At 37.6% G+C, this 27,483-nt stretch overlaps 1 protein-coding gene across 3 annotated transcripts in view; it reads left to right on the forward strand.

Annotated features, from left to right (window-relative positions):
- The window catches only part of CADM2 (cell adhesion molecule 2), a 579,337-nt gene that overhangs the window by 518,964 nt on the left and 32,890 nt on the right, over positions 1–27,483 (forward strand). For 2 of the 3 annotated variants that reach the window (XM_086883564.1, XM_086883565.1), the window contains one exon: positions 15,973–16,092. The exons of the other annotated variant lie outside the window; for it this stretch is intronic. In XM_086883564.1, coding sequence (XP_086739690.1) covers positions 15,973–16,092 — 120 coding nt within the window. The remainder of the gene's footprint in view (positions 1–15,972; positions 16,093–27,483) is intronic. 3 annotated transcript variants of the gene reach the window in all.

Genomic DNA, 27,483 nt, shown 5'->3' on the forward strand with positions numbered 1-27,483 from the left:
TTTAAGCAGCCTTACCCCTTCTTTAGCTCATTACATTCATGAATGTCTCTAGTGAACCATAATCCTCCTAAAATTATACAATATTTTTTCTCTCTCTCTCTCTGGGGGGCTAGAAAACCTACTTTTTATCATTTTCTGAGATGCATTCTTCTCTTGAATAGAGGATGTATTATTTTCTTATCTTCCTAAATATATCTGGAAGCATCCTTTGATTCCTCATCCCTTCCCCTGTGCTTAACGTTTTGATGTAATTTTTTGTCCTACTCTTTTGTTAGAGCTCATTAATCATATGACTTCTTACCTTGAATATCAGGTTTCTAAGACAAGGTACATGCCAGATTTCCCACACAAGCTTGTGTGATGAAACAGGGGCATCAGTGGAAGGTATCCTCTGCAGAGGCAGGGAAGGGCAATATGATTCACAGCTTTCATTTTCTTATATGTACTGTGATTTTCATACATTTTATTCCTTTCTTTTTTCATTTCAATAAATTTTTATCTCTTTCTGTGTGTTAATGGTGTAAGAGCTTCATCTGGCTTCTCTCCTTTTTTCTTTTTTTTATTTTTTTTTTGTCCCCCTAAGAAATCCAAATCTCAGTAATACTCAATCTACTAATTCTCTCAATTTTTTAAGTTATCATCCTAACTTAGAGAAGATTTAGGCAGCTTTAGTGTAGAGAGAATGTTGACTAAAAATGGAAAATATAATTTATCACAATTAGAGATTAGGTGTTAGCAAAGTATTTATATATATTAATTATACAAACCAAGCAAAGAGTATCTCATGCCTTTAACTGGACCTATCTAAACACAAAATTTATACAGAAGAGTAGTATTTTTTCCACTGTGAGTGGTGATAATGAGGTAATACTGTTTTGTTATTAAGTGATGGCAGAGAAAATAAATATTGCTGAAAGCAGATAAATGGAAATCTGTCCAACACAATTAGTATCTGACAACATAAAAATTATTTTTAGATTTTTTTTTGTATAATTAAAGAGACGAGACTTCAGAGAAATTTAATCTATTTGAATAAAGTTAAAGGCTTGAGTATTAAATATACTCATGCTGCTTTGCTGAATCAATGTGACTGCTAATTTCATTTTTCTTAACATTTATTGTTAATAATAAATGTCAAAAAAGTACTCTGTGAAGCAGGAAGGTGGGTACAAAGTCAGAGTTTATAGGCAGAAGCACAAAGGCAAGACATGTCATTTGCTCAAACATTTGTTTCATGCAGTAACAAAGGCACAGGCTTTAATGCCCGTAGCTGTTGTCATTTCTGTATTCTAATTGGCAAGCTTAGTGCTTTAGAAGTGCACATTCTGGCTAGATATATTACACCCTTTCTTTGGTAATGGGCCCCAGGCAATTTTCACTCTCTTCCAATTTATTAAGAATTTTTGTTTACCTTTGTCCAAATACTAGTCATTAATCACCAGAAAACAGAGCAAACTGTCAAACTCACGTTGCTCAACCCAAAAACATAGACTCTGCTCGCCGAGCTCTGGTAATGACTGCAGTGATTTAGCTGGAGATGGGGAAGGAGGTGTTCCATCATAATCAGCCTGAGGACACGGCTGCTGTGTTTGGAGGAGCAGTTCACAACCCCGGGGTGTCACTGCCAGGGTCTCAGTTCAGCACTGCCTTGGAGTGAGTGACACGAGTCCACATCCTTGGGAAACCCTTAATGGAAACAGCAGTGCTTGGTAATTTGCAGCCCTATTTGAAACAGAGCGCCTTGGTGAGACATCCTGATATGCCAATCTACAGCCAGGCATTAAATTAATTGAAATAGTCAGAGCTATAATGTGTTGTGCAGCAATTATCTAGAAGAGCAGTATGGAAATGAACGTGAATCAGCAGCTGTGGATGGTCAAGGCAGTTCTTACTGCCCAAATTTTAACTAAGAAAGCATTTGAGCCAGTTATTTAGGATCTCTGGGGAATAAAAAGTGGCATGATATATTCCTTTGTTTTTAGCCTCTCAATTTTGTATTTTTTTTCTCCTTGGGCAAGCTTTTTTTTTTACAAATAAAGGCAACTGAAAGACTGAGTTACAACCTCATTTGTATTTTGAAATGTGCTTTCAAAAACAAGGTCTCCTACAATGTGTAAGCCCAGAAGTCCCCCTGCACCTTTCCTAACTATAGAATTATTTATATTCCACCTGCTTGTCCAGTCCCAGTTCAAAACATTTGTCATCTTAGCTTCCACAGTAACCTGTGGCAACAAGGTTCTGAATTTAGTTATGTGCTTTGAGGGAAAAGTATTCTCTTTTGTTTGTGTAAGCCTGGTGCTTGATCTCTTCACTTTCCAACTTTACAAGCTATTTGGCCTCTTTTGCTGTTTGTGCTGCAAGTTTGCATTTAAAATTGTATTTGCTTTTTCCTTCAACGGATTCTCAAGTATTTCCACATTGGTCTCTACTTCTCACTAATTGTGATCTTAAACTCTGCAATTTCTTGAATTCTCTCCCATGAAGACCATTCTCCTTCTTTCATGGTCTTTTTTTGCCCCCTTTCTCCTTTGTTTTTTGATCTAGCTCTAAATCTCTGTGACTGACCACTCTCCATATCTGGACCAGCACTATACCAAATCTGCACCAGACACCTTAGTTCATTAAATTCTCCCTCTAAATATATTTGTAGAGATTCATCTTCTATGTCTGACAATAATTCCAGCACCATGCACTTGTACATCTGTATAAGTTTTTGTTGCTTTTTTTTTTTAATTGGTGGAAACTCTGTGGAATCCAAAACACGTGAAATTAAACAAAGTCCTCTACCTCTATCTATTACAGATTATTTTGTCTTTGTCAGTTCATTTGCCCACAATCAGATTTTTTTTTTTTACATTTCATTTCTGTTTTGATGCCCTCATAGGGGGCCTTCTCTTTCCCTTATTTCTCTAACTCACTTGCATATCTCTCCATAAAAGTAGAAACTGAATAGAGCAGAAAATTGAAAAAAAACCTCAGGAGGCGAGGATATATTCTGCTTTCTTTCAAAATTAAGCTTAATGAATAGGCAATAGATCTTTCAGTTGGCACATATTTATACTACAGACCTCTGGTAAGTCTTGTGCAGTATTTTTGGACACCTTGTCTGTATAAACTTATAACAAAAACCACATAAAAAATTTGGGAAAGAAAGGCAGCAGCATCCTTGTGGAGCAACACGCTTATCACTAATCTTGGCTGCTCTGTGTTTTGGTGTTAAGATCCTACAAGTTGAGGTTACTGGACTTTTCTAAAAGTTTCTTCCTTTAAAGTTTTCTGAGTTGAAATATCTCATTTACACACACACCTCAGAGAAAAGGCTCTCTTTGCCTATGGGAGCATCCTGCTTTTATGTGAACAAAGCTCTGGCTTTGCGGAAAGAGAATTGAGCAGAGCCGTGGTGTGATGTAACAATAATAACATTTGCAATAATGGGTGGGTTTGGTAAAAAAAAACCCCAACATTGCCCTTACAGCAATCAAGGCATACCAAGAGTATGAGACTCAGAAGACTTCTTAGGACTTAATTAGAAATTCACTGTGTGTGACTACGTGTGCCTTTTAGTTTCGAGATTTTTTTGTATCTTTGTTTGAATTAAAGAAAAAAGAAGTCTCAGTACTGAGTCCTTAAAACAAAGGTGAAAAGTTTTTCCTATTCCCATTTTATATGAAGTAAAAATAAATTAAAAAGTACAGAAGATAACTTGCAGAAAAAAAGGAGCCTGGGCTTTCAGTTGGAAAACAAATAAATAAAAGCCTGCTCCTGGGTACTTGCACAGTCTCAAAAGCCTTCCTTCCCCCCAAGCCATCTTCTTCAAAGCATAACCCTTCCAGTTGTGTTGAGATACTCTAATTTTACATCAGTATTGTAAAATGACATTAAGGCATTAAATCATTACCACGACATGAAAGCTGACTTCTCCAGGCGACTTTTGGTTGGGTTACAAGAGGTGGTCCAGACTTTAAAGCACAATGCAGATGAGTTTCCTGCAGTCTGACGAATTAAGAAATTGTGGAATAGAGCTTTTGTCATTGGGCTGAAGAAGAATAGTGTTTAGTTGACATTTTCAGGTATGAGAAGTCTGTCAAGAAACTTGTGGTGGAGTTGTTGGCTTAATTTTATGGATGAATTGTCCAGCTATTATCCCTGAACACTCTCAAGGCAGCTACTTTGAAATTGCTTTTTGTTGATAAATACTTGAATAGTGGGGTGTATAGCTGAGCTGTATGAACTGATCTTTCTTCATTTATGGTGACTTTAGAAAAATAAGATACAAATTTCTTTTCCAGGTAAGCTTGAAAGTATTTTGGAAAGGTCAAGAAAATAACATTCCAAACCACACTAACATTTTTGGGGAATATGTTTGTCATTTTTACATTAAATTACTGTTTGTCATTAAATAAAACTTTTTAAATGAAGTGATTCTATTATATAACATATGAAAGGTTGTTGCTTGTTTTTTTTTTTAAATTTCATACTGGAGTAATCATTGGAATTGAATGCAGAGTACTTCAGAAGCAGGAAATCTGTCCTTAAGCCCTTTCACAATGGAACAATAACAATATATACAATATATCAATATAACCTTTAACAATATAGTGTAATATGTAAAGCTCCTTCCTATTTGAATACATATTGTATGTGTTGGTTTCAGACAATGTCTTTAATAGGGCATAACTCTTGAAAATATTTGGTTTTCTTTGTGCACGTGTTATTGGCTGATATGATAGTTCTAATGGGATTTCTGAGAAGGGATTTCTGATTCTGTGGATGTACCAAATATGTCACTCTTGCTTTTCTGACTGTTTTAACCGACCTTCAGTACTGCTGAGTTATCACTGATCTGCTGTAGTAGCAAAGACTGCTCTCTGATTTTTCACCCTTTGCTATTGCTTATAACCCCAAAATTTCCTGAACTTTACTTCAACTCACCCATTTTTTTTTAGATGCCATCTTGTAAAATTACCATGTTTATGAACATTATATGCAATCTTCCTGAAGGAAGTATTAACTCAATAATTTCGCTTGAGACTGATGATAAAATTATAATCTAACAGTTGTTAATGATCTTCTCTTTCCATCTAGATCATTTATTATTCAGGAAACTCAAACCATAAAGACAATATTAAAGTGACTTAGTGATTTTTCTTAATTTTAATTCTTAAAAATGGAAGCCTTTCCTGCACCATGAGGTGGTGGAATGCAGATTAAGGGTGTCCTGTCTTTCTCATATGGAGCTTCCATAACTCTCCTTTCTTCTGAGAATAGGTTTCTCAGTGTTTCACTCCATGCAGGAAAGAAAATAAAACATTATCTAAGTGATACTGCTTAAAATGACCACTGGTCATTGCAGGTGATAGATCAGAGCTGTGCTTTGCTCCAGCTGAGACTGAGAATCCTCTTGGAGATAGATGTAAATGCCTTGGAGGTTGAGAGGGGTAGAGAAAATATTCTGCAGACGATATTTATTCATCTCTGTTAGAGAGCTTTGAGAACTTGTGTATCTGAGGCCTCTGATCACATATGAAGATTAGCATGGAGGCTCAGAGAGAAGTAGATAATTATCTTATCTAAAACCATTAATATTTCCAACATCCATACTTTTATAGTAATAATTCTTAGTACTGATTATTCTACTTTTTCTCTTTAAGACTTTAGTTATTAATGACTTGGCAAATGTTCCTGGAGTTTATCTTAGTCTGCATTTATGTGTTATATAAAGGAGAAATATTCAAAAACATATTTCTTACAGTACTTTATTAGCATTTTTCTTAAAGCAAATAAGGTATTTTTCCACTTTTTAGTGTTTTGTTTTTAGTTTTCTTTGTAGTATTCTTTCAAATAAAAAACAGAACAAACTGGCAAGAATTTGAAGATTTGCCAAACAAAATTTTAAAATCTTTCTAACATTGCTCTTCACAGCATAGATTCAATCTAAATTTGTGTTGGAACCTAACATGTCTTTATCCCTTCCTCCAAAATGGAATTCTCTATGCTGCAATCACAAGCTATTTTTTCTAGCTCTTACTGCTTGAATTCTTGATGCAATATAATAAAATTCTCTTAGCTTTGTAATTAAAGTCACTTTTTTTTTTTTTTTTTTTTTTCTGAATTCTATCTATTTCTGCATTGGATCTTACTCTGACTCGCTATGTCTTAATGGGAATCACTTTGCTTTGTCTCAGAGATTCCAGAGAGTTTTGGCTCATGGCATCATTCTGTCTCTGATTCCCATGGGGAGGGGAGCAGACAGAAAAAATAACCAGGAGGCCACTAAGGGTGTATCCCAAAACAATCCTCATGTGCAAGGAGCAAAAAAAAAACAAAGCTAAAACCCATTAAAACCATTGCTACCAAAGCTGATGAAGCTTGAAATCTGCCATGAGAGGATGTCCCACAATGCCCTGACTTCTTTCACCAGGCTGTGGTTCCTTGGCAAGCACTGAGAAAGTTCTAACCCTGTGTGAAGGAACTTTCCTGGCAGGTGCTTGGGAAGAGGTCTCCAGATGTGGGGTGTAAGCTGGGGTGTCATTTGTGACAGTGATCTCAACAATTTTCAGTCAGGACCCTTTGCCTTCCCTTCCCTGGTATCCACACTGTTTGGTTACTCCCCTGAAGAAAAAGTAAAAATGTTTCTCTTGGTTACCTCATGCCTGAGGAGTGTTTATCTTTCAGCTGAGACTGCCCTTATTAATCCTCATGGCAAGTGTAGAAACAAAGCAAAGGAGAGGAGGAAGGACAGAAGAAAGTTTGGCAGGAAAAAACTCGAGGAGTGGGCAAAGTGTTTATTCTTCAGATATTACTGTGGGTCTTAAAGTGGATTTCTTTTCCCCCCAGTGGTTTTGTAGTTTACATTTTCTGCAGGTTTCCCTCGATTGGTGGGAAGCAGGGAGGAGTGAGGGATGCTGACATGTAGAAGTACTTGATGGAGGAGAGCTCTGAATGGCTTTCATCATCATCATCATCATGGCTTTCAGAGCAGGAACTGAAATCTCTTGGCCCTGCTTTGTCTATTTGTTTAAAATAAATTAGCAGATATGATCAAGCATTCTTTATAAAAAAAACCCCTGTGATTTCCACTGGTGATCCATCCTGCTTGATGGCATAATAGTTAAGGTACTAAATATCTGCCAGCCTGCAGGGAAACTGGGTAATTTTAACAAAATTAAGTCTTGACAATATTGCATGGATCCCACCATTCACAGTCATGTGTTACACAAAGCCAAAGAGTCGTGGCAGGAACTCAACTACATGTATAGAATTCTTTTCAGGACAAAAGAAACCCCAAAAAACAGAGCATAAAAGATTGACAGCTGGAAAGACAGGGTCTTATTTTCTCAGGTGTTGTGTTTTGGTGACAGGAATATGAGAATTAAGTGTATTAGTCAGAGACAATGCAATAAGTGCAAAAATCTATGTTTTAAGCTGCACAGTGCCAGCCACTTTCCCAAGGTGATTTTCAATAAGATACAGCAGTGCCACTGTGATAAAGTGTTTCAGATTAGTGTTGGACCCTTTGATTTTACTTTGAAATAAACTTACATAAAATAGATGATGGTCCCTGTTATCCCTCTTTACTAACCTTGGAATTATTGCCATGAATTTGGAGTTGTTTAAGCAACTTCAGTGATTTGCCCTGAAATTCTCAGAGAAATTAAAGAAGCAACTGTAGTAAAATAGAGATCAGCAATCTGTTTACCTCCACTTAGTTTCAACACATGTGCCCATAATAAAGAAATTTTGGAAAATTCTCTTTATCTTCTTTCTTCTCAGTGCAATTCTGGCTGGCTTTTTGAAATATTTTTGTGTATGTGCAGAAGGAGTCAAGTGTCATTCTGAGAAAGCTGTCATCTTTGTTCAAGGCTGCTGGTGTCTGAATTTGTATTGTGCATTAGCTTTTCCTTATAGGTTTTCAAGGGCCAGCTGCCAGTACTTTATTTCATTTAATTTTGAATACTCCTATTTTACGACTTGGAAAAACAAGGAAATATGGCTTGTCTGCTTACTTAAAAAGAATAAAAATGAACATCACAGCCTTAATGTGATTTTTAAGCAGTGGCAATGGGCCTAGAACACCATATTAATAGTGATAGAATGGTGTGCTTCTGGGGAGAATTGTGCTGGTTTTATTCATGCAAGATGTTTGGTGGCTTTTGTGGTAACATTTTGTCCTGAATGCAGTGAAATTTGCACTGCAGGTATAAAGACAACTGCTTTTTTAAATGCAATTTTGAGAGGTTTTGTTTTCTTTTGAGGTTTTGATTTTTTGAGGGTTTTTTAGCATTAAAATGAGCCTCAGGAGATCTGTTCTGAACTCCCCTGTCAGGCTCAGAAGTCTGTAAAACATAAGACATTCCACTTAATTCTTCTGTGTTCATTTCCCCAGCTGTGAAATGGGAATAATACTTTCTCTTATTTTCTAAAGTTTGGTCTCTACTGCCCAAAAAATGGTCTTACAGATCTTCAAGGCAGAGGTCCATTCTTTACTGTTTCTGATTCTTTTTCTCAGCCCTGCAAATTTTACTTAGTTTCTTTCAGATGAGTTGCACAAGATTCAGTGCAGTGTTTGTAGCTACTCTAATGGGAAAGGTGAGCTTTTCTACAGCACAGATTGACTCCTTTAAAACAATAAAATAAACTCCTTTAAAACAATATTGACTCCTTTAAAACAATATTTTTAAATACTATTTACGATTATCCATTACTACTGTTGAATTGGAAAGGACTTTTTTAACTGCTGGCAAAACTTGTGCTAAGTTTGGGAAAAAAAATTAGGTCTTACAGTACTTCTGGAGTAAAATGAAGTATGTATCATGTTTATGTAACTCCAGAATATTGAAGCTTAATCTTTCTGTTGAATACTTGATTTGATTTGTCCTTAGAGATAAATCTTGCACTCACAACCATTAATAAAGTAAAACTTAGAGGGCTTTGAAAACAGATTCTTCAGTAGGAAATATTTTCCTACTTGAGAATTGCAATTTTTCTTTCACTAAAGTGATTTTCAATACCTAATTACCTGGTTAAGTTATTATTTTGTAAAATTTATCCTTTTTAGGAGGTCTGTGTGTGTCCCATGGTTTTAGCACAGGTAGAAATTAAGAAATAAGTCATTACAGCCTATTAGCTTCTTACAGTCCAAATGCTAAAGATAATACAATTATCCCCACCAAAACTGAGCAGCAGTAGGTAAATAAATTGTGAGACACTACATTATGTCACCTTTTATTCTTCTGCTTCACTGGGAGCAGGGAGAGGGAGCTCTTTGAATGGCTGGGCTGGTGACAAACAACGAGTCTGACGGACGGTGAAATGGGAGCGTGTTCCAGCATCTCCAGACCTTCATTGCAAACTTCTCTCTCTGTTCCAAGGGAGCTGCAGTCAGAGTGCTTTTGCTGATAGCAGATTCAGTGGAGTGCTGTGGGGAGCAGAACCATCCCTAAAGTAAGCACTGGGGGCTCCAAAGGGCAGACCCGACATTTTGAGAGCCATGAGCCACCAGTGCAATGCTGAAATGTTCATGTCAGCTGCTTTCCTGTGAAATGCTTGATTCAGGTTTGCAGGGGTCCCTCTGTGCAGCTCCACCAACTGGGAGTGCAGCAGACTGCTCTAGCCTCCAGGTGACAAAACCAAATTTGTGGCAACATCTGGTGCTGTGCAGAAAGGACGTGTCTTAATATCCATTAAAAAAAATACAAACAAAAAAAAACCCCTTTCTTTCCTGTGTTTATTGTTACTATTAGAATTTTTTGCAAGAACCTATGAGCATTATAAAGCACATAGTCCCATTGCCTACTAAATCCTAAATTCTGATCTGTGCAAGTGAAGGATGGGTACTGCCTCTGATCAGCATATTCTGCTTGTTGGGGTGCCCACAGACGGTGGCAGATGTGGGTTTTACCTAAATACCCTAAATACCTCCTGCCTTCATGGCCCAGGGCCCCAGATCTCTGCTGAGAGCTGGCCTGGATCTGGGCAGATGCACCCTGAGGGAGGAGAGAAATCACAGACAGTCACTGCTCTCAGCCCTGCAAGCTTAGCCTCCCTTGCCGTGTCTTCCCACCACATTGAGGTACTTCCATCCCACTGCTGCTTCCTTCTCAGCTGCCTGAGATCCACAGCTGCTTGTTTTCTGGCAGCTCTCACATCTGACCTGCCTTTACCTGTGGAAAATCAGCCTTTCACACACCTCTGGTCTTTGTGAGTCCTGCTGTTGCTCTGGTACACAAAATAAATGAGATATTCACTACAGGAGCTCTTTCTAGACAATTTAGGGCAGCTAACTTCTTCTTCATATTTCAGTGTCAAATGAGATGGCATAATCAGAAATAACTTGCTACTACACCTTGTTTTTTTCATATTCATCACATTTTTTATTTTGTCATAAGCAATTCTGGTCAGAGCATGTGTTGTAAAATGTGCCACACTGTGATATCAGGCCTTCATTTTAAGTGATGTGGGATGACACTATACTGCCAACACTAAATATTAATATTTGTTCTTTTGAGTTATATTTTTAACTTTCTAAGGACAGAATTTGGGCCAGGGATGTGCACATTCCAAGTTTTTGCTTGGCTCACTGAGAACAGAAGGAAACAGGAGTTTTTTGCTGTAATTGTTCATACTTCATCCTCATTCATTTGCTACTAAAACCTATTGCTTTTAAAACAGGGGAAAAAACCTGAAAACAAACCACAAATGAACCAGCAAGCTATAAAACCTTCTGTAGGAAGAGAAAGCTATTGTTCTTTCCAGTTCCTAGTTTCCAGTCATTTTAATCCAACAGTATGTCTTGCAATATGAACTCATCCACTAGAAGACTTTATTGGTATAACTAAAGATACAGATCTACATGAAGCTTCTGTTAAAAGGGTTTGGATATTTTTAATGGCATCTGATTTGCTAGCAAAAATGTCAAGCACATAATTGCCATTTCAGAGTTTCATAAATCTGAATCAATTAGTAAAAAGAACCCCTTGACCTCGTGTCCATGAGCATTCATGATCATTCAGTCTAAGTGCTAAGGAGCTATTGGCACATGATGTTCAAGCTGAGCGATCCTTTTGTTCAATCCCATTTTCTTGGTGCAAGGTAAATGCAGCTCCCTTTGAATTTAAAACCTTGCTAAATTATTTAGTGCTACATACCACAGACTGATTAAATTTTTCACAGAGTACTGAGATTGTTTCCCAGGTAGGTCATCACTCAGTTCGGTTTACCACTTAAAATTTCTTTCATTCTCAGTCAAAATACAGCAAGGACCATCCATCATTATCACTCTGTCCTTTAATTTTTCTGTCAGCTTTTGTCAGGCTTGAAACAAAAGCCTTTACATTTTTATCAACTGCAGCTATTGTTGTCTGATTTGTGCTCAGTCATGTCAAAATATCAGTTATGTTTTTACCAAAAAAGTCAAATATTTTCAATAGGTCAGATCTATCTTTCACATAAGCCCGCTAAACCAAACAGAACCATTTCTCATTTCTTTGGAAATGGAGAGTAAAAATGCTCAGGGCCAAATTGGCAGGGAGAGTAAATTACCCAGGCTCTCTGCACTTAAATGGATGGATGTCTTCTGCCTTAGCAAGGAGAAGACGGCATCAATTCAAGAAAGAAGGAGAAGCAAACAGGAGATTCTGGGCGGGTGGGGCTCGACACTGCTCTGCCACTCCAAAGCAGTTTGTGTCTCTGCCTCTGCTAAAGAGCAGCTTCCACTCCAAGCCCAGTTTTCCTCTTCCTCTTTTTCCACCATCCACTGGGAATCAGCCCTCAGGTTTCCTGCTGGCTGCTCTCCCCAGGTCCTGCTTGAGGCATGTTAACAGGCAGCAGCAGCACGAGGAACACCTTTCCAGAACCTTCCTCCGTCCCCTCTCTGCAGCACCGAGCTCTGGCAGCATCTCAGGTCCTCCCTGAAATGAGGGCTCTTGGCTGAGCGTTTTCAGCTCAGCTCAAACCTCCCTGTGCCCCTGGAGAGGGCTCAGGAGCCCATCCCTCCTACTGAACGTCCAGTTCAAGCCTCACCTGCGTAACCTCTGGAACAGAAGTGACAAAGAGTCAGTCCATGGGAGTCCCTTGGCATGAAGGTCAACCCATTTCCTATTTCCAACAGCTTTTATGGAAACAATTAGTTCTCCATGAGTTGTTTGCATTTCAAAGCTAGCTAGATGATGAAGTTAATACCAGCTTAATTGCATTATTGGATTTTTGACTGAATATCTGTCTGTCAACAAACATCCAGTTTAAAAGTGAGGTTTCAAAATTAATGGAGGCAGTTATTGCTTGACTTCTAGATCCCCTGAGCATGGCTTTTCTATCTTCTTTGGTTCCCCATCTGCAAAATATAGCTATTTTCTGCTTCACAGGAGGCTAAGGATTAATACCTTAGTATTATTGAAATAGCAATCTGGTGCAGCGATTTGGGTATGGCTACTTGAATTAAAAAGTTCTGCTCTGCAAGGTCGCTTGGTCATAATGATCCTTGGTATTTAGTGGCATGAGAGGCATAAACAAAAATTCATTTTCAGCTGAACATTGTGTACAACTAGATTCAGAAAGTGCAAGACAAGGAAGTGGAATTTAGTTTCACTCCAGCACAGATTTCTTGGGCAGAAATCTGCAAATCCATTCTGTTAAGATCCTCCCTGACAGAAAGCTCAAGAGGACAAATCTACGTAGTCCCTTTGATAGCATGTTCTGAGCAGCTGCCAGCAGGGAGCTCTGGATGACAGCGTGTGCCTCGCTAGTGAAATAAGATAGGTTTGATTTCATTAAAAAAAAATGACCAAAAGTCCTGCAGGACTAGAAGAAGCAGGTCGAATTGTAACTCCCTTTTCTGGCATGAAATGGAGCAGCATATCTTCTATGAAGCACAGTGACCCATAAGGCTTAAACAGAAGTCTTTGCTGTTAAATATCATTTTTTTATCTGTGGTCCATGTGATTTTGGGCAACTCCAAACCCATTTACCTCCTACACCTGCACTGCATGATGAGAGACTGAGGAGCACTGGACATTACTTCTAGTTTATTTCTTGAGCTGCATATTCTGTGTTCTCTAATGCAAAACCCTTTTCAAGGCAATGTTTTCATGAGAATCCATAAATCTTGGAAGAGCTGATAGGAGCCTTTCTGTCAGACTCAGCACCATACACACAAGTCTTTTCCATGTGGGGATCATTTCAGAATGCTGTGTTTGCATCTGGGCTGTCCAGAGTAGGATTTAAGGATGAGCTATGGTCCAGGCATTCCAAAAAGTGTTGTCTGCAGAGCTCTGAGCTGTTTGGTACTTTGCACGTTCCTATGGCAGGCTCATGTTGTTAATGAAGTAATTCCACTGGGCAGAGCCTCAAACCTAAGCTGGTTTTTAACATTTTGAAGATTGCCTGGGCAATGTGAGGCTCCTCAGGCTGCTGATTCCTGGTTTCTCTCTCATTCTGGGGTCTTTAGGAGCAAATCCTTGTAATGCTGTGAGCGAAGCAATCGAATGCAATCGTTTGCATGGTGAATTTCACCTCACTCTGGAAAGAAAGAAACTGAGTGCTATTCCTTGTTCTTGCATCCTTTTTGAGAATATGTTTTTCTTTGAGGCTTCTGCCAGGTTTCCATTTTGATGCTTGGCATCAGAGTTTATGATTTCCATCAGGAAACTAATTTCTGCACAAGTTTTCATTATTCTTAATCTGATGAGATCACTTCTGTATTAAAACACTGACATATCCTAGTGCATGTTAGCTAGAATGCTTCCTAGGTAGCCTTTCATTTAAAATAAGAAATCTTGTTTGAAATGCTTCAATCAGAAGAGAAACCAGAAAGTTCTAAGTTCACCAGTGACTCATGTAAGCTATTATTTGGTAAAATAGGTAAACAGCTTGCTTGCAGATTGGATAGCACTGTCAAAAAACCGTAACTTGTCACTCCAGTCTTAAGTAATTGGTATTTAAGAAAGATAATGAATGGAACCATGAGTCACACTAATTAGTTTTACGTACAAGAGTGATGTATAAAGCTTCCCTAATAAACAAGGTTTTGCTCTCCTTATGAAGTAGGTGGTTTTTTTTTTTCTCTTTGATTTAATTTTTAACAGATACTTATCAGGAAAGGAGTTTCCCTTTATGAGAAGAAATTGCATAGATCAGTCCATGTGACATGTATCTTTTTAACATGTTAATTTAGTTTTAATTCTTGTTATACCCAGTTCTATTTCATTATTGTGGTACTCACACTCCAGGTAATATTATCATTATTCCTGGTGATTAATATGGCTACAACTGTGAGGGTTCTTAAAGCCTGTTCTAATTTTTCTGTCTTGAGGATATTTTATACTGGGAATTAGATTAAATATCAGTGTTCATTAGATTAAAAATCAGTGTACAGATGAAAGATGGGTCTTACACTGTTTTCTGATGACTTCAGAGGTAGAACATCACACAAGTATAGATTCCAGAGAGTATAGTGGTTTTTTTTATCAAAACCAGAGGAATACAGAAAATAGTATTTAACTGGCAAGGAGACTTTTGAGCTTTGAAAATTATCCCTCGTCCAGCATGGAAATAAGGTAAGCATGCTACCTTGAAGCCATAAGAGAGTAATTAAACAATGCTGAACTCAAGGACCCAGTGTCTGAAGTGTGTTCTGTAAGGCCCAATACTGAAAAGCTCTGAGCAACTTGGGCTTCCATTGATTCCAGTCAGAACTGATGGTACCCAGGGACCAATTGCATTTCTTTCCACAGCAAGGGAAGACAGATTGTGGGTCAGATTTTTGCTCTTTCACCACACTGAAGAGCACCCTTCAGAAATATTTTGAGTGAGATCAGTATGGAATGGGTTACTCACCATCAACTGCTGAGAAACGAGTCCTTCCCTTTCAAGCCTGCAATAAAAATAATCTGAAAAATGCTGAAAATCAGGTGCTTTTTATGTCTTCTCAGAAGTGATTTTCTCCAGTTCTCTTCAGAGCTTTTGTCTGTTTGTTCTTTAAAACCTGCAATCACGTTATAAGCGAAGTCCCATTGGTCTTTATTGCTTTTGGAAATGTTAACAAAGTATTTTCTGTGTGTACATCTGGTTGTGTTCTGCTCTGTACTGGTGCATTCTGCACCAGGTGCTGTTGGTTCCCCTGCAGAGAAGCAGTCAAGCTCCTAATCCTGGCATACCTGCACTTGCTTGAGCAAAACCTGATAGTTTGTTTTTTTTTTTTTATAGGATGCTGTCATCATTTTTGGTATGATTTTTTTTTCTGATTTGCATGTATGCTTTTTTATCAGTAATATTATTATAATTTCTGATTTTTAGTTTGAAGGTGTTATAAAAAAATGCTGATGTGTACTAACAAACAAATTGTAAGCATTAAGGATGACTGAAAGATGACTGTTCCTGCTGATTAGGGCAAAGATTTTGAAATATACTCTGCTCTGGATCTTAGCAGACAACTGTGTCTTAAGCAAATGTGTGGGAAGAAGAAAAGCAATCCGGAAAAAGCAGCTCTTATAGTTAGTAGCATTTTCTCCCCTTTTTCCCTTCATTGAGTCTGTCTAAAAGTGGGTGTTTTAACATACAGCCATTTCTCGTTAACATGTGTGTGTTTATTTTAGCATGATGGTGTTTTTTTTCATCTCCCACTCTGACACAGCATGTTTCATCTGTATCTGGTTTCTACTACGTGAGACATTTAAAATGGCTCAGCCAAGAAATGCATTCTTGTCACTTAAACTGTCACTCTCTCTGTTCTGTGGAAATGTGGTCATTTTAACAGAGTTTTAAATTCTGTGTACTCAAAGATATACAAATTGAGAGTGATAAATGTCAAGAATTTAAAGGTACTCCGTTGTACCTGTAATAATTTATGTTAATCACGTTTTAATTTAGCCATTTTCAACATGCTTGTATTTACAAATTAAACCACTGTTACGGTTCTCCTTTGTTTGCATGATATGATTTTGTTTTGTTTTGTTTTGTTTTTTTTCCACTCACCAGATGTTTTGAGCACTTTGCTTCCCACTACTGTCATCCCCTCCCTTACCACTGCAACAGTCACAACCAATGTAGCCTTAACAGCCAGCACAACCACATCGGCAACAGCCACCAGCATCAGAGGTACAGTATCCTTCTTTGTTATGGCCTGGGAAGAGCATGACAAACAGGGAATTAGAGCTTTGATTTGGATTTCTTTTTTTTTTTTTTTTTTTTTTTTTTTTTTTCTCTTTTAACAAGGATAGAAATTGCTAAAGTACAAACCTTTCAGTTCAGTATATATTTAACAGACTAATCCACAGGGTGATCCGTGGGTTAAGAAAGATTTTGTATGACCTTGAATGTTGTCATTGCTCTAGAAGAGTGTATGTGAACTTTGACAGGATGCTTAAATTATTTGTATACATTTGCATTTAATTTTTTAAGGTTAGTAAATTAACTTCAATGTAAAATGCAAGCAAGTTATTTTTAAATAAACATGACCTTTTAAGACTGGTTATTTTGGGTGCTACCATTTAAAACAGGCTAGGTGTCTCAGTACTGGAATTTCTGTTGATGAAATCTTGCTTGATAACAAGGAGGCATTGCATTGCATCACCCTTGTTAGCTTTTTACAGTTTAAGGCATTCCTAATTTAGGAGTGTTGTTATCTCACCAGAGCTAGAGTAAATGAGCTAAAAGTTCTCTCTCCCCTCTCTGACCCCCATCTGTTGGGGATTTTTCTGCTGTAGTTTTTCAAATGTTTCTAGTAATGCTTCATTTCTTTATGAGCAAAATATCAAGGTTATTTTACTCTTTTATTCAGTGGCTGATCAGATAACTGTTAAATAGGGAAGATGTGTGCAGAAGGTTTTGTAGATTATAATCTTCTGGGTAGCTACAAATCTCTCGTGGTAAATGAAATGGCAGAAGGTTCCTATGTGGTCTCTTGAAAGCTTTCAATGCAAAAGAAGAGAGGAAATATTCTTTTGCCTTCTGCAAGTATTGACATGGTGAGGTGCAGTTAGGCCAGCAAAGTTAAGAAAGTTAAAAAAGTTATTCTTTTTTCCAGAAAGAAAAGAAAATCTTTTCTTTCTGGAAGTGTTGTTATTAGTCAGTTGTAGTGAGCTGCCTGACTTGGAAGAATAAAGATTGTGATAGTATCAGAACACCTAAATTCTTCCTCCACAGGGCATAGATATTTTAATAATGTGGCCTTCAAGTGATAAACTGACCTCAAACCTAAAATTACAGGTTTTAATCTTTAATATTACTTTTCATGTGAAATTGCTATTATTTTAATGAGAGGAATTATATTTAAAGAGAGGAAGTGTTGTAGTAGTCCTTTTCCTTCAGAAGGAGAAAAAGGCCATAGAAACAGCCCATTTCATGGGTCTAAGAGGTTGCAAGAGGAACATTTCCTGAAAAGGAACAGAATGACAGGAATTACCATGTCTTTATAAAGAGTGGTTTGTGTAAGTTCCAGAGGGTTTCACGTCCTGGAAGGACGATGCTCTTGGTGTGCTGTGCTGAAGTTTGCTGCCCTTCATGAATTGTTTTCTTCTGCTGGTTGTGTGGTCATAACCATGTCATTGTTATGATTGTACTGATGTTTTTAATGCCTTGTCTCACCTCCTAAGTGTGGTTTAGGGCCTCATTTTCTTTCCTGTGGAGTGTTCATTTTCACTGTTCATGTGTCCAGCACCAACAGAAAGGTCTGAAACGGCAGAACTCTCTTCTAAGTTTCAGCTCTTACACGTGGGCTAGTGCATGTAATCTGCTGCTACACTTACAGAGATGCTGCTTTAATCGAAAGTAAAAGAAGGAAAATTGGGTGATCAGTTGCTGGAACATGATGAGCACTTGCTTTTCCCAGAAAGAAAGAGGTGAATGCAGCAAAATGGCTGAAAAGATGAGACTTCAACCTCAAAGAAGTGGTAGATAGAGCCTGTTGAGGAGATAATCGAAGGGATAAAATGAGTGTGGGAAGTCTGTTCCCTCAAAACCTTGTATTGAAAGGAAAATAATAGTTTATCCCACTGCAGAGAAAAAATAGGGCACATGTAATAAACTAATGAAGTTGACTTTTTAACAGTCTGAGATATCACACATCACTAAAGCATGTAAACAAGAGGTTACTGTAAGCATAAATCATGGAAGATATCAATGTGGAAGAAGCAGGAAAACAGACATAAAACCGGGTGCAAAATGAAATGAGCAAGTTGTGAGAAATTTAACAAAACAAGAGTGTTTAGAAATAAACTAGATGAATAACACAAAAAAAGAAATTAATCATGAATAATGAGGACAAGGCTGAAGTAATTGGTGTTTTAGCCAACAGTGGAAGACAACTGGAGTGCTTCTTCTAATGGGGGGTAGGGGGGAATGTCACAGTGAAAAATGGCCACAAATGGAGACAGATCAAAGAACAAGGACAGAAAACTTACAGATATGCTCTGCAAAGAAGCCAAAAGCACCAGCTTGCTTGGTTTTGTTTTCAAAACAGAAGTCAATATGACTGATGAAGAGTTATTTTCCAAGTTCAGTGGGGAAAATGATTCCCTGAATTAGTGGTAAATACATTTAGCGGAGAAAATTTGAAAATGCATGGGAGACAGTGACTTCAGATATTCAGATATTTAAGTTCTATGACTTCCTTCATCCTGACTGTCTTTCAAAGTGCTTGATTCCCATGCCAGAGGGAAGTGGGCAAGGTGCATCTCCTTGGGTCTCCTCATCCCCTATCTTTCTTGGGCCCATAAACAAATAATGTTCACAGACTTTCAGTGCCTGCTTGTGGAGTTCTGCCATCCTGAAATACAAGACTAAACCTCATCTTCAATGTCAGAGCACCCACCCCACAAAGGTAAAAATGACATAAGAACCACTTCAGAGATCAGACTTTTCAGCGCTATCTGTTGCTAGCTGAGCAAAAAGTACCACAGAAATGTATTTTCCTTTATTTTCCTTTGACAGCCTCTGCTTCGTATTACAATAAGATTTTTGCCATGAAACAATATATAAGGACATTAAGTTGAGAAACTATCCATATATTCTCAAATATAAAAACTTGGTTTTGTTTTTGTTTTTTTTTTTCTTTGTCATGCTTTGTTGGACCATGCCTTAAAGAAACACGTTTTCCCCAGATCATAGGGTAGTGTGTGCTATTTAGTAATATCTTTGAACTGGGCTCCCTATAGCTGGTATAATAAACTTTCTAGACACATTTCACTAATTTTGTTCTAAAATTGGTGCTCAATATTTAAGAATCTCCTCAGGTAAGTTTTAGAAGACGTTCCTCTGTTCTGCATGACTTTAACCTAGTCCACTTTGAGTATGTGCTGATTCACATCCAGTCACAGGAAATGTCTTTAAAGACACGAGACACAGGGTATAAAAAGCCAATGGAAGCTGTGAATTCAAGGCATTTTGCATTCTGGTTATTGTACCTCCTCATTACCAAAAGCCTTAATTCATGGGAAAAAAAAAAATTCTCCAAAAGCTGTCAGTTAATTCTGGAACCATGTGATTCATTGCTGTCCTAATTTGCCTGGCATTTAGTAAACAACATGAAAAAGGCTACTGATCCAGTTGGATGACAGCATGATAATTCATAAACTTTCTGTTTAGTCAAACTTCTCACTTTCTCAGACAAACGTATGCTTGTTTTTGTGCTCAGTCCTTCAGGAATTAATTATTCTTTTACTGGTACATTACCTACTAACTCAAAAAACCCCAAACATAATTTGCTGCCAGTGAGGAATATTGCCCTTTATATATTTGTCAAGGGTATCTTAAAGCCTAATAACCGTGATGAAGAATGTACGACAAAATGAGAATAAAATGTATGAGAGGAAACAAATCTGGAGGACTGCTGAAAGAATAATTATACACTGTATGAGTAGATGTCTTTCTATCAGATGTATGTAGTGCTATTTGCAAAAGCTGTGCATGGATCCATGCAATTTTTCCCCTTTATGACTGGGAAGAGGTACAACAGGATAGTGGGTTTATCCCAACAGTGAAACAAGGGATGCTTCCATTGGAGAAATTCTTTGTTAGCGTAAAGTTAATTTAGGTGGTGCTGTGCCAATCTGTCCAAGTCCTGTAGGTGGAGAGGGAGTGTGATTAACAGTCTAGGAGAAGCCACCTCAAGTCAGAACAGCTCTGTGTTTCTGGATTTACAGAGGGAAAAACTTGTTCATGCAAATGTACATAAAATTCCCATGGGCTGTCATTATGTTAATCACCCTACACACACACACACACATGAACAGAACATTTTTTTTTTTTTTGTTTAAATCCTATTTCTATCAAGGAACAGAAAAAAGTTAAATAGGTTATAAAACTTGTTTATTTTGACTTATGGCTGAAGACTGAAATCTCACCTCCACCAGCACCACCCAAACAGGTGTAAATGCAGCAATGCCAGAACATCCCAATCTCAAAAGACAGATCCATTCACTTCAATCCCACGTATCAGAGTGATTCAGGCTCAGCTGACTCACTTGGATGATGACTGTACCAGAATGTTCAAAGCTTTATATAGCAGCGCCTAAAAACATCTCCAGAAGTTGTTGTGTGCAGCACAGACATGATGCTGCTCCCAGGCAGCTGCTGGGGAGATCAAGAGTTTATTTGTCAGGGTGACCACAAGGACAAAAAATGCACACATTTATATATCAGTGAAATCACTGCCTTTTTTATCACCCACTTTGATTTTATTGGGTTTGGCCCTGGGATAAAATAAATATTTCTTAAAGGAAATCTGTGGAGCTAAATTTAGGAGTTTACAGTGGCATAAGGGGTTTGAGGATGTAATCATTTTGAAAACTATTGTGACTTCAACTGCGAATATTTCTATTTAACAGCATAAATGACAACCATCCTATCTAAAAAAATGATGTTACTTTCTTTTTTTTTTTCCCTAGTTTTACCTTGATGTCTCTATTAAAATTCCAAAAGCCCCAAAACCCAACCCCACTGGAGTAACTGTGTCATTATAGGCAGCTTAAATGCAGAAACTGCTTGGGCAGTACTTGTAGTCCTCACACTTTTTCCTATCAAAAAATGCTAAACATTACCAGTTCTTTCCTTGTGATTTTATTTTTCTTTCCCATAATCTGATTAATATAACTTGGCAAGCTGAGATATTGACAAAGAAAGAAACAGCAAGGCAAGGAAAAGCTATAGAGTATGTGAGGGGCAAAGGAGGTAAGGGTAGACTTACACTTTGAATATAGTTGTGTGTGCTTAGTTGCACTCAGCTCTGATAATAAAAATAATCATTGTCTGACGTTAAAAGCAGTTTCCTATGACAGCCAGCTAAAAGCCAGTTCATTTATATGCTACTTTATAGCTGTAGCAGTAACATAAAATCTAATTTGTGGCTGGCTTTATTCAAACTGTGTAGGAAAATCAGAACTTTCTAGGTTTTATTTATTCTTTCTCCCTACTTTTACACTAGTCTCCTACTGGCTTACCCAAGGTCTAGATTTGTCAGAAGGCCAAACAATTTGAGATTCAAACAACACTGCCTTAGATTTTTATTTTTTTTTCCATTAGACATTCAAGTCTTCATCATCCATCTTTCAAGAGCTGCCATCTCTTGATTTTATACTGATTTCTTTCATTACCATTATTTTTATGACCTACTTGCTCCTCAGCTGTATAGATGGTGTGTTAAAAAATCATGATAAACCTATGTTAGACCATGATGAGATCTCAAACTTATTTTCCAGGCCTCTTTTCCAAAACCTCTAAACAGAGGCCTTGGTCAGAGCTGTTACCCAAGTGAAACATCCACAAGCTACAGCTGAATAATAGCTGGAAAACCTTCCCTAGCATCTCCAACCAGCTGGTAGACCAAACTTGGGGTTTTTTTACATCAAAATACACCTGTTGTGAGCAGGACTTGGAGCTTTTTAAGTTCTACACCAATATTTTCATGAGGCTTACTTGTCCACAGTGCCCATTTTAGGGGTTACACAGTACTTGTTCCTTTTCTGAAGCACCATTTAATTAGGGTTTCATTCCACTAGTCAGGCTTGGTGGTGCAATTAGTGCTGCGAATTCTCAAAGCTCACAGGTTTAAGATCAACAGAGGAGATTGTAGCATCTGTTCTAACTCAAAGAGCTCTTTGGTTTTCAGGTCTGATAGATACAGAGCCAGGAAAACCTTCTTATAACATAATCTGAAAAGAAAAAATAAAAGGAAAAATTTAACCCCTCCCTTCAACACCCCTCCCCCCAAAAAACCAACACAAAACAAACAATAACAAACAAACAAACTATCTCAATCAGTTTCATACTTTATTGACTGGATTCCTACAAATTTCTAGGTCCCCATAGAATTAAAATAATGGCAAACAATAAGTGTTCACATGTGTGGTGAACACAGACCAAAACCACGCCAGCCCAAATCAAGAGGCTGGACTACAAACATAGTATGAAAATAACTTCTTTTTTTTTTTTTTTTTTTTAGTTAAGAATTTTGGGTATTGTTGCATCCACACAAGATTTATTTCTGTGTCTCAGGCAACAGGGCAGTAAGTAGCATCAGAATGTGGTTATGGAAGGAGAAAATTCTTCATGCAGTGTGAAAATAAATATAAAACTGCAGTATCGCTACATGCTAAAAAATGGAAATGGAAATATCCTGATGTCTGTTGTGAGCAGACCAAAATCAGACCCAAATGCTTCTGTGTGAAATTTCCAGTTCTCAGATACTTTTAAAAGATGTTTTATAGTTGTAATATCAATCCAAGAATAATCCTCAAGGCAACATGCACATCACTAATGAAGTCTATCCACCAAAACAAATTCTGGCGACATGACCCACGTGAGGCTTATTACTTCCATTGCCATGAAAAGTGCTCGTGCTTTGCAATTTCTGCCTTTACTAAGAACTAAGGCAGAGACCTGTGCCATTTATAAAAGGGCAATTTTATCTGCTTAACAGCCATTATGATGTAAGATGAAGACTGTCGTCATTATTACACATTATTTGGTCATATTATGCATCAAATGAGGCTGTTGCATTCTGGAACAAATAAAGATAGATTTCATGACCAGAATAGTTTGCCAAGTAAATGAATATCATAAATGAGACACAGATTAAACTACAGGCATGCTGAACACATGAAAGGAAATATCATAATATCATATATTAGGAACCTGCTTTTTGTGTCTGGGACAAATATTTCTAGTGCTAACAAATCCATCCAGCTGTCAGCTTGCAGTAATGAAGTAGGCAACTTAAAAAGTACACAATGATTCCCAGCCTTGATGGATTATCACTTAACCCAAAATGCAACACTGTGCAGATAAGTATCACAATTGGTTGATGGTCTGATAAAGATTCCATTATATAGCTGAGCTCCAGAGAGGCTTCAGCAATGCGTCAGGAATTCAAACATTCCCAGCCTAAGCTCTGATCACACTGGGGCTCTTTGGGCTTTTTCTTTTTTTTTTTTCTTTTTTTTTTTTTTTCCTACTGCATATGAATTATGCAGTCTGACAGTCTCTATTGTAAACTGGCAGTGCAAGAGGTTTTCCAAATTAAGAGTCCCTTCTGCTGGAAGCATTTTTACTGCCTTCCAGGAGCTCAGAGTTCAGCCTCAGAGCGAAGGTGTTGGCTCTGTTCCTGCTCAGCCTCCACGTGCAGCTAGCAAGGAAGCACAGGCACTTCCAGAAAGGTCCCTGGGAAGGAGGGCTGAAGTCATCAGTGTCACCACCTCTGTGTCAAGTGCAGCACCAGAGTCAGTGTGTGCTGATGTCACACTGACCATTTCCATCTGATCTCTGCTTGGGTGCTGACCTCAAGTTAGTGGTTTTCAACGTTCAGGTGTAAACAAGATATTACTCGTACTAACTTCCTGCTCTGTTCAGGCTTAAAATGTGATTTTCAAAATAGTAACTTTTTAAAAAAGTAGGTTTTTGTACCTCCTGCTTTAAAAGCAAGAATTCTACTGATTTCAAGCGATTTTGGTGACCTAGTATTGGCATCTCTGCAAGCAGTTTGGTTAAATGGGTTTCTCCCATCTCACTCACAGGTAGCTCTGAAGTGGATGTGTCTGGATTTTCTCTGTATCTGGACAGGCTACTCTTAGTGTATTGTCAGTTCTGCCCCATAAACTTGACAGTGGCCTGCAGATATCCAATGTATTTCCTCTACAGAAAAACAGGCTGAACTTCCCTTTCTTCCAAGTAAAATTTTACATATAGATAAGCTCATTAATTTTCAGTGGGACTGTGGTATTTGGTGTGTTATTCCCAGGTACAATCTGTGATCTGCTCAGTCCAGAGGGTCCTGCTGGGTCAGTTAGCCTAAATTCATGTATAGTTTCCAATCTCATAGATTTATAATGAAACACAGAAACCTTTATTTTATTAAAGAGCCTCCACCAAAACATATGTAGTCTTAATTTAGGACTTAAGGAAACAGAGAACCCACAATTCCCCTCGGTGTTTCTCTTCAGCACTTAGTTATCCTCACTGTTGCAAACTTGAGCCTTACTTCTCACTTAAATGTCTTTGAGGTTCACAACAATAGATTCTTAAAGGCTTCACATTCCATATGCATTTTCTTCTCAAAAGCGAATATTTATTGTAAACATAAAAAACATATGCTTTAAATAAAAAAAAACATGCTTTGAAATTGATTCTTGAATTTCATTTGAAAGGGTTGAATCTATGATCTTTAGGATCTGATTAAGGCTTTGATTTGGTTTGTTTTAAAGGTGTTGTCAAGCATATTTTAATGATGAGTTTTAAGGGCAAAATTTTGGGTTTCTTACAGCAGGGAGAAAGATCAAGCAAATGGTTGCTGTTGAATGTCCTTCACTGTTGCTGTGTTTATATGGGATCACAAAGCTTAGTTTTACTTTATTTAGAGTGTTTAAGGCACTTTAAAGGCACTTCCAGCAAAAACTGATACTTTATTTTTTTTATATATTTATTACTAGGTAAGGCAGATTTTGGCAAGTTCTGTGCTGTCAGGGTATTGATGAAGTGCTTCACTGTTAGAAGCAAAAAGCAAAAGTATACAACTAAATATTGTTATAGCTAACAACAAGGACATCTAAAGCAACTGTTCCAGTGCCATGTGGGATGTTTAAAAAAAAAGACTGAAGTGGTGCCAAGTTCTAAAAACAAGTAAAGGAAAGAAAAAAGAGAGAAAATTGCTTATAGTTTCAAATGTATTGCTAACACCTTTAATAAAAAATGCATGTCTTTCTCACTAACCAGTGAACTCAAGTCATCAGCTGTGCCTTTGAAGCTGAAAAGATTACTCTCTCTGCCCTTCGTTTCTCTGACATTCCACTTGAAACACAGTTAATAACTTCCAGTGTGAGCCTCACAAAATGCAGAATTGATACTAATTATATTAAGTTTTTTGGATGAAAGATGACCTTGGTGAAACTTGAAGCTATAGCATTCTCCAGAACAAAAAAAAAAAAATAAAAAAAAAATAAAATAAAATAAAAGCAAAATCTACAGAGGGTGACTTTGGAGATTATTTAACTCGACCTATTAATTTTTGCATGTGAAGTTATTCAGACTGTGAATACAGAAAAGGGTATTCTTAAGGTATTTTTTTTTTTTTTTGGCATTTTTCAGAGCACTGAAATAACCTGCTGAATCACACCCCTGGTTTTTTGGGTTTGTTTTTTCCTGTGTTATTCATTTGGGATGTCTTTTCTGTGTCAGACTCAGCGAGTGCACTGTGGAGAGCAGGGCTTGGAGGGGCTGACACGTGTGTGTGTGTGTGTCAGCAGTCAGCAAAGACAAACAAAAATCAAATACCAGTGTTTTAAAAGATTTGAAAGATGAGCTTCAAACACACCTTTAAAGGAAAGGGGTGGAAGAGAAGTCTGCTTTGAAGTCCACGGTCTCGTAATCACAGCTGAGTTCATTTTTTTGTCGCTGCAAAATTGAGAAAAGGAGAGAATTACAAACTCATCTACTCTGAGATATACAGGGTGGAAAACCTTATACAGTAACACTTGACTCACTGTTTGGCTGACTATAAAAGACCGAACAGGGAAGCAGGACTGGAATTGACTGAAAAAATGAAATTCAGAACCAACACAAGGAAGTACTTTTCACTCAAAAAGAAATACAATTTTTCAATAGCCTACTGAGCCAAGTTTGGAATTGGAGGCACTGGGGTCATTAAAGAAGAAGGGAGATATTATTCTGGAAGAACTGTGTTAACCAGGATGACTTGCAATGGGCTGAATGGCCTTTTCCTTCTCCCCAAATTTATGTTCTTTTTGAAAAACTTTGATTACAAGTCATCCTGCTGTGATTTAGATAGCATGAATTTGAAAAGAATGTATCAAATCTTTTCAATCAAGATGCTTGGGTTTCTTTCCAGTCTGAATTCTTGCAAACCTGTAATAGAAAACCATCAGTCAAGGGAAAGAAGTATCAGGAGTAGCAATTTACCTTAATGTACAATTTCCTTTTCTAGCGTAAAGGGTAAGAGACAAGGATCCCAGACAACAAAGGCCAGAATATAAATCCTTATGAGAATATATCAAAAAAAAAAAAAAAAAAAAATAAAGGAGAAGAAAAAGAAAAAAATAAAACCCCCAGACTGACAATTTGAGGAAGACATTTCATTTTTTTTGTATGCTCCTTTTCTTGTGGCTAACAAGTCTCTACTGTATATGCATCAGGTCACGAAGTGCATTCAGCACCCAACAGAGAAGAGAAAAGTTTCATTTTAATGAATTCAAAGTGCTGTAATGGACTTTAGCATTGACTTTGGACCAGGTCCCTGGACATACTTGACAGAAGCTGGCTTTTAAAACTATATTAATTTGTTAGAGAATGGGAATGTCACAGAAAATGAATATGTAAAGCTTTTTTTTTGTTTGTCTGTTGTTTTGGTTTTTTTTTGTTTTGCATTGTGCAGTTTTCTGTGCAGAAGAACATTTCTGATGTCTAGGTTTGACTTTCACTCAATTACTGTATCCAGTGCAGGAATCCACTGTGTTGCTGGGCTGAATTGCAAATACTGGGCACACTTTGAGACTCTTTGGCACAATTACTGCCATCAGTCCTGAGCTCGTTTATCGCCTACAAAGCACTTTTGTTACTGTGAGTGCTGGGTTGCTACTGTGTGTGTGGACATCCTTATGTCAGACTGCTGTAGTGGGGTTTTGGGGTAAACTCTGTGGTTTTGAAAACAATAGCAGCCCTGGGTTGTTTAAGTTTTTAAGGGTTGCCTAATTCCAGAGCCCTGTCCCTCCAGTTCATCTCAGAAGCATCTGTTCCCAATATTCCTGGAGTTGGTAATGTTAAGAAGAAATTAGTCCTTTATTGCATTCAGGTTGGTTCTCCTCCTCCACAAGACCTTGTGCCAAGCAATTTGTGAGTGGTTTTATAGTTTCTCAGTCCCTATGGGATCTGTTGTTGTTGTTGTTGTTATTGTAGGTCCCTGTATTACAGCATGACTGGGGAGAAGTGTGTTAATTGTTTTCGTCTGATGAAAATCTTCACCTTTTTACTTCCCGGTGCTTTTGA

The sequence above is a fragment of the Cyanistes caeruleus genome, chromosome 3 (assembly GCF_971803275.1).
Source record: "Cyanistes caeruleus chromosome 3, bCyaCae1.hap1.1, whole genome shotgun sequence".
In the NCBI taxonomy this organism is placed as follows: Eukaryota; Metazoa; Chordata; class Aves; order Passeriformes; family Paridae; genus Cyanistes; species Cyanistes caeruleus.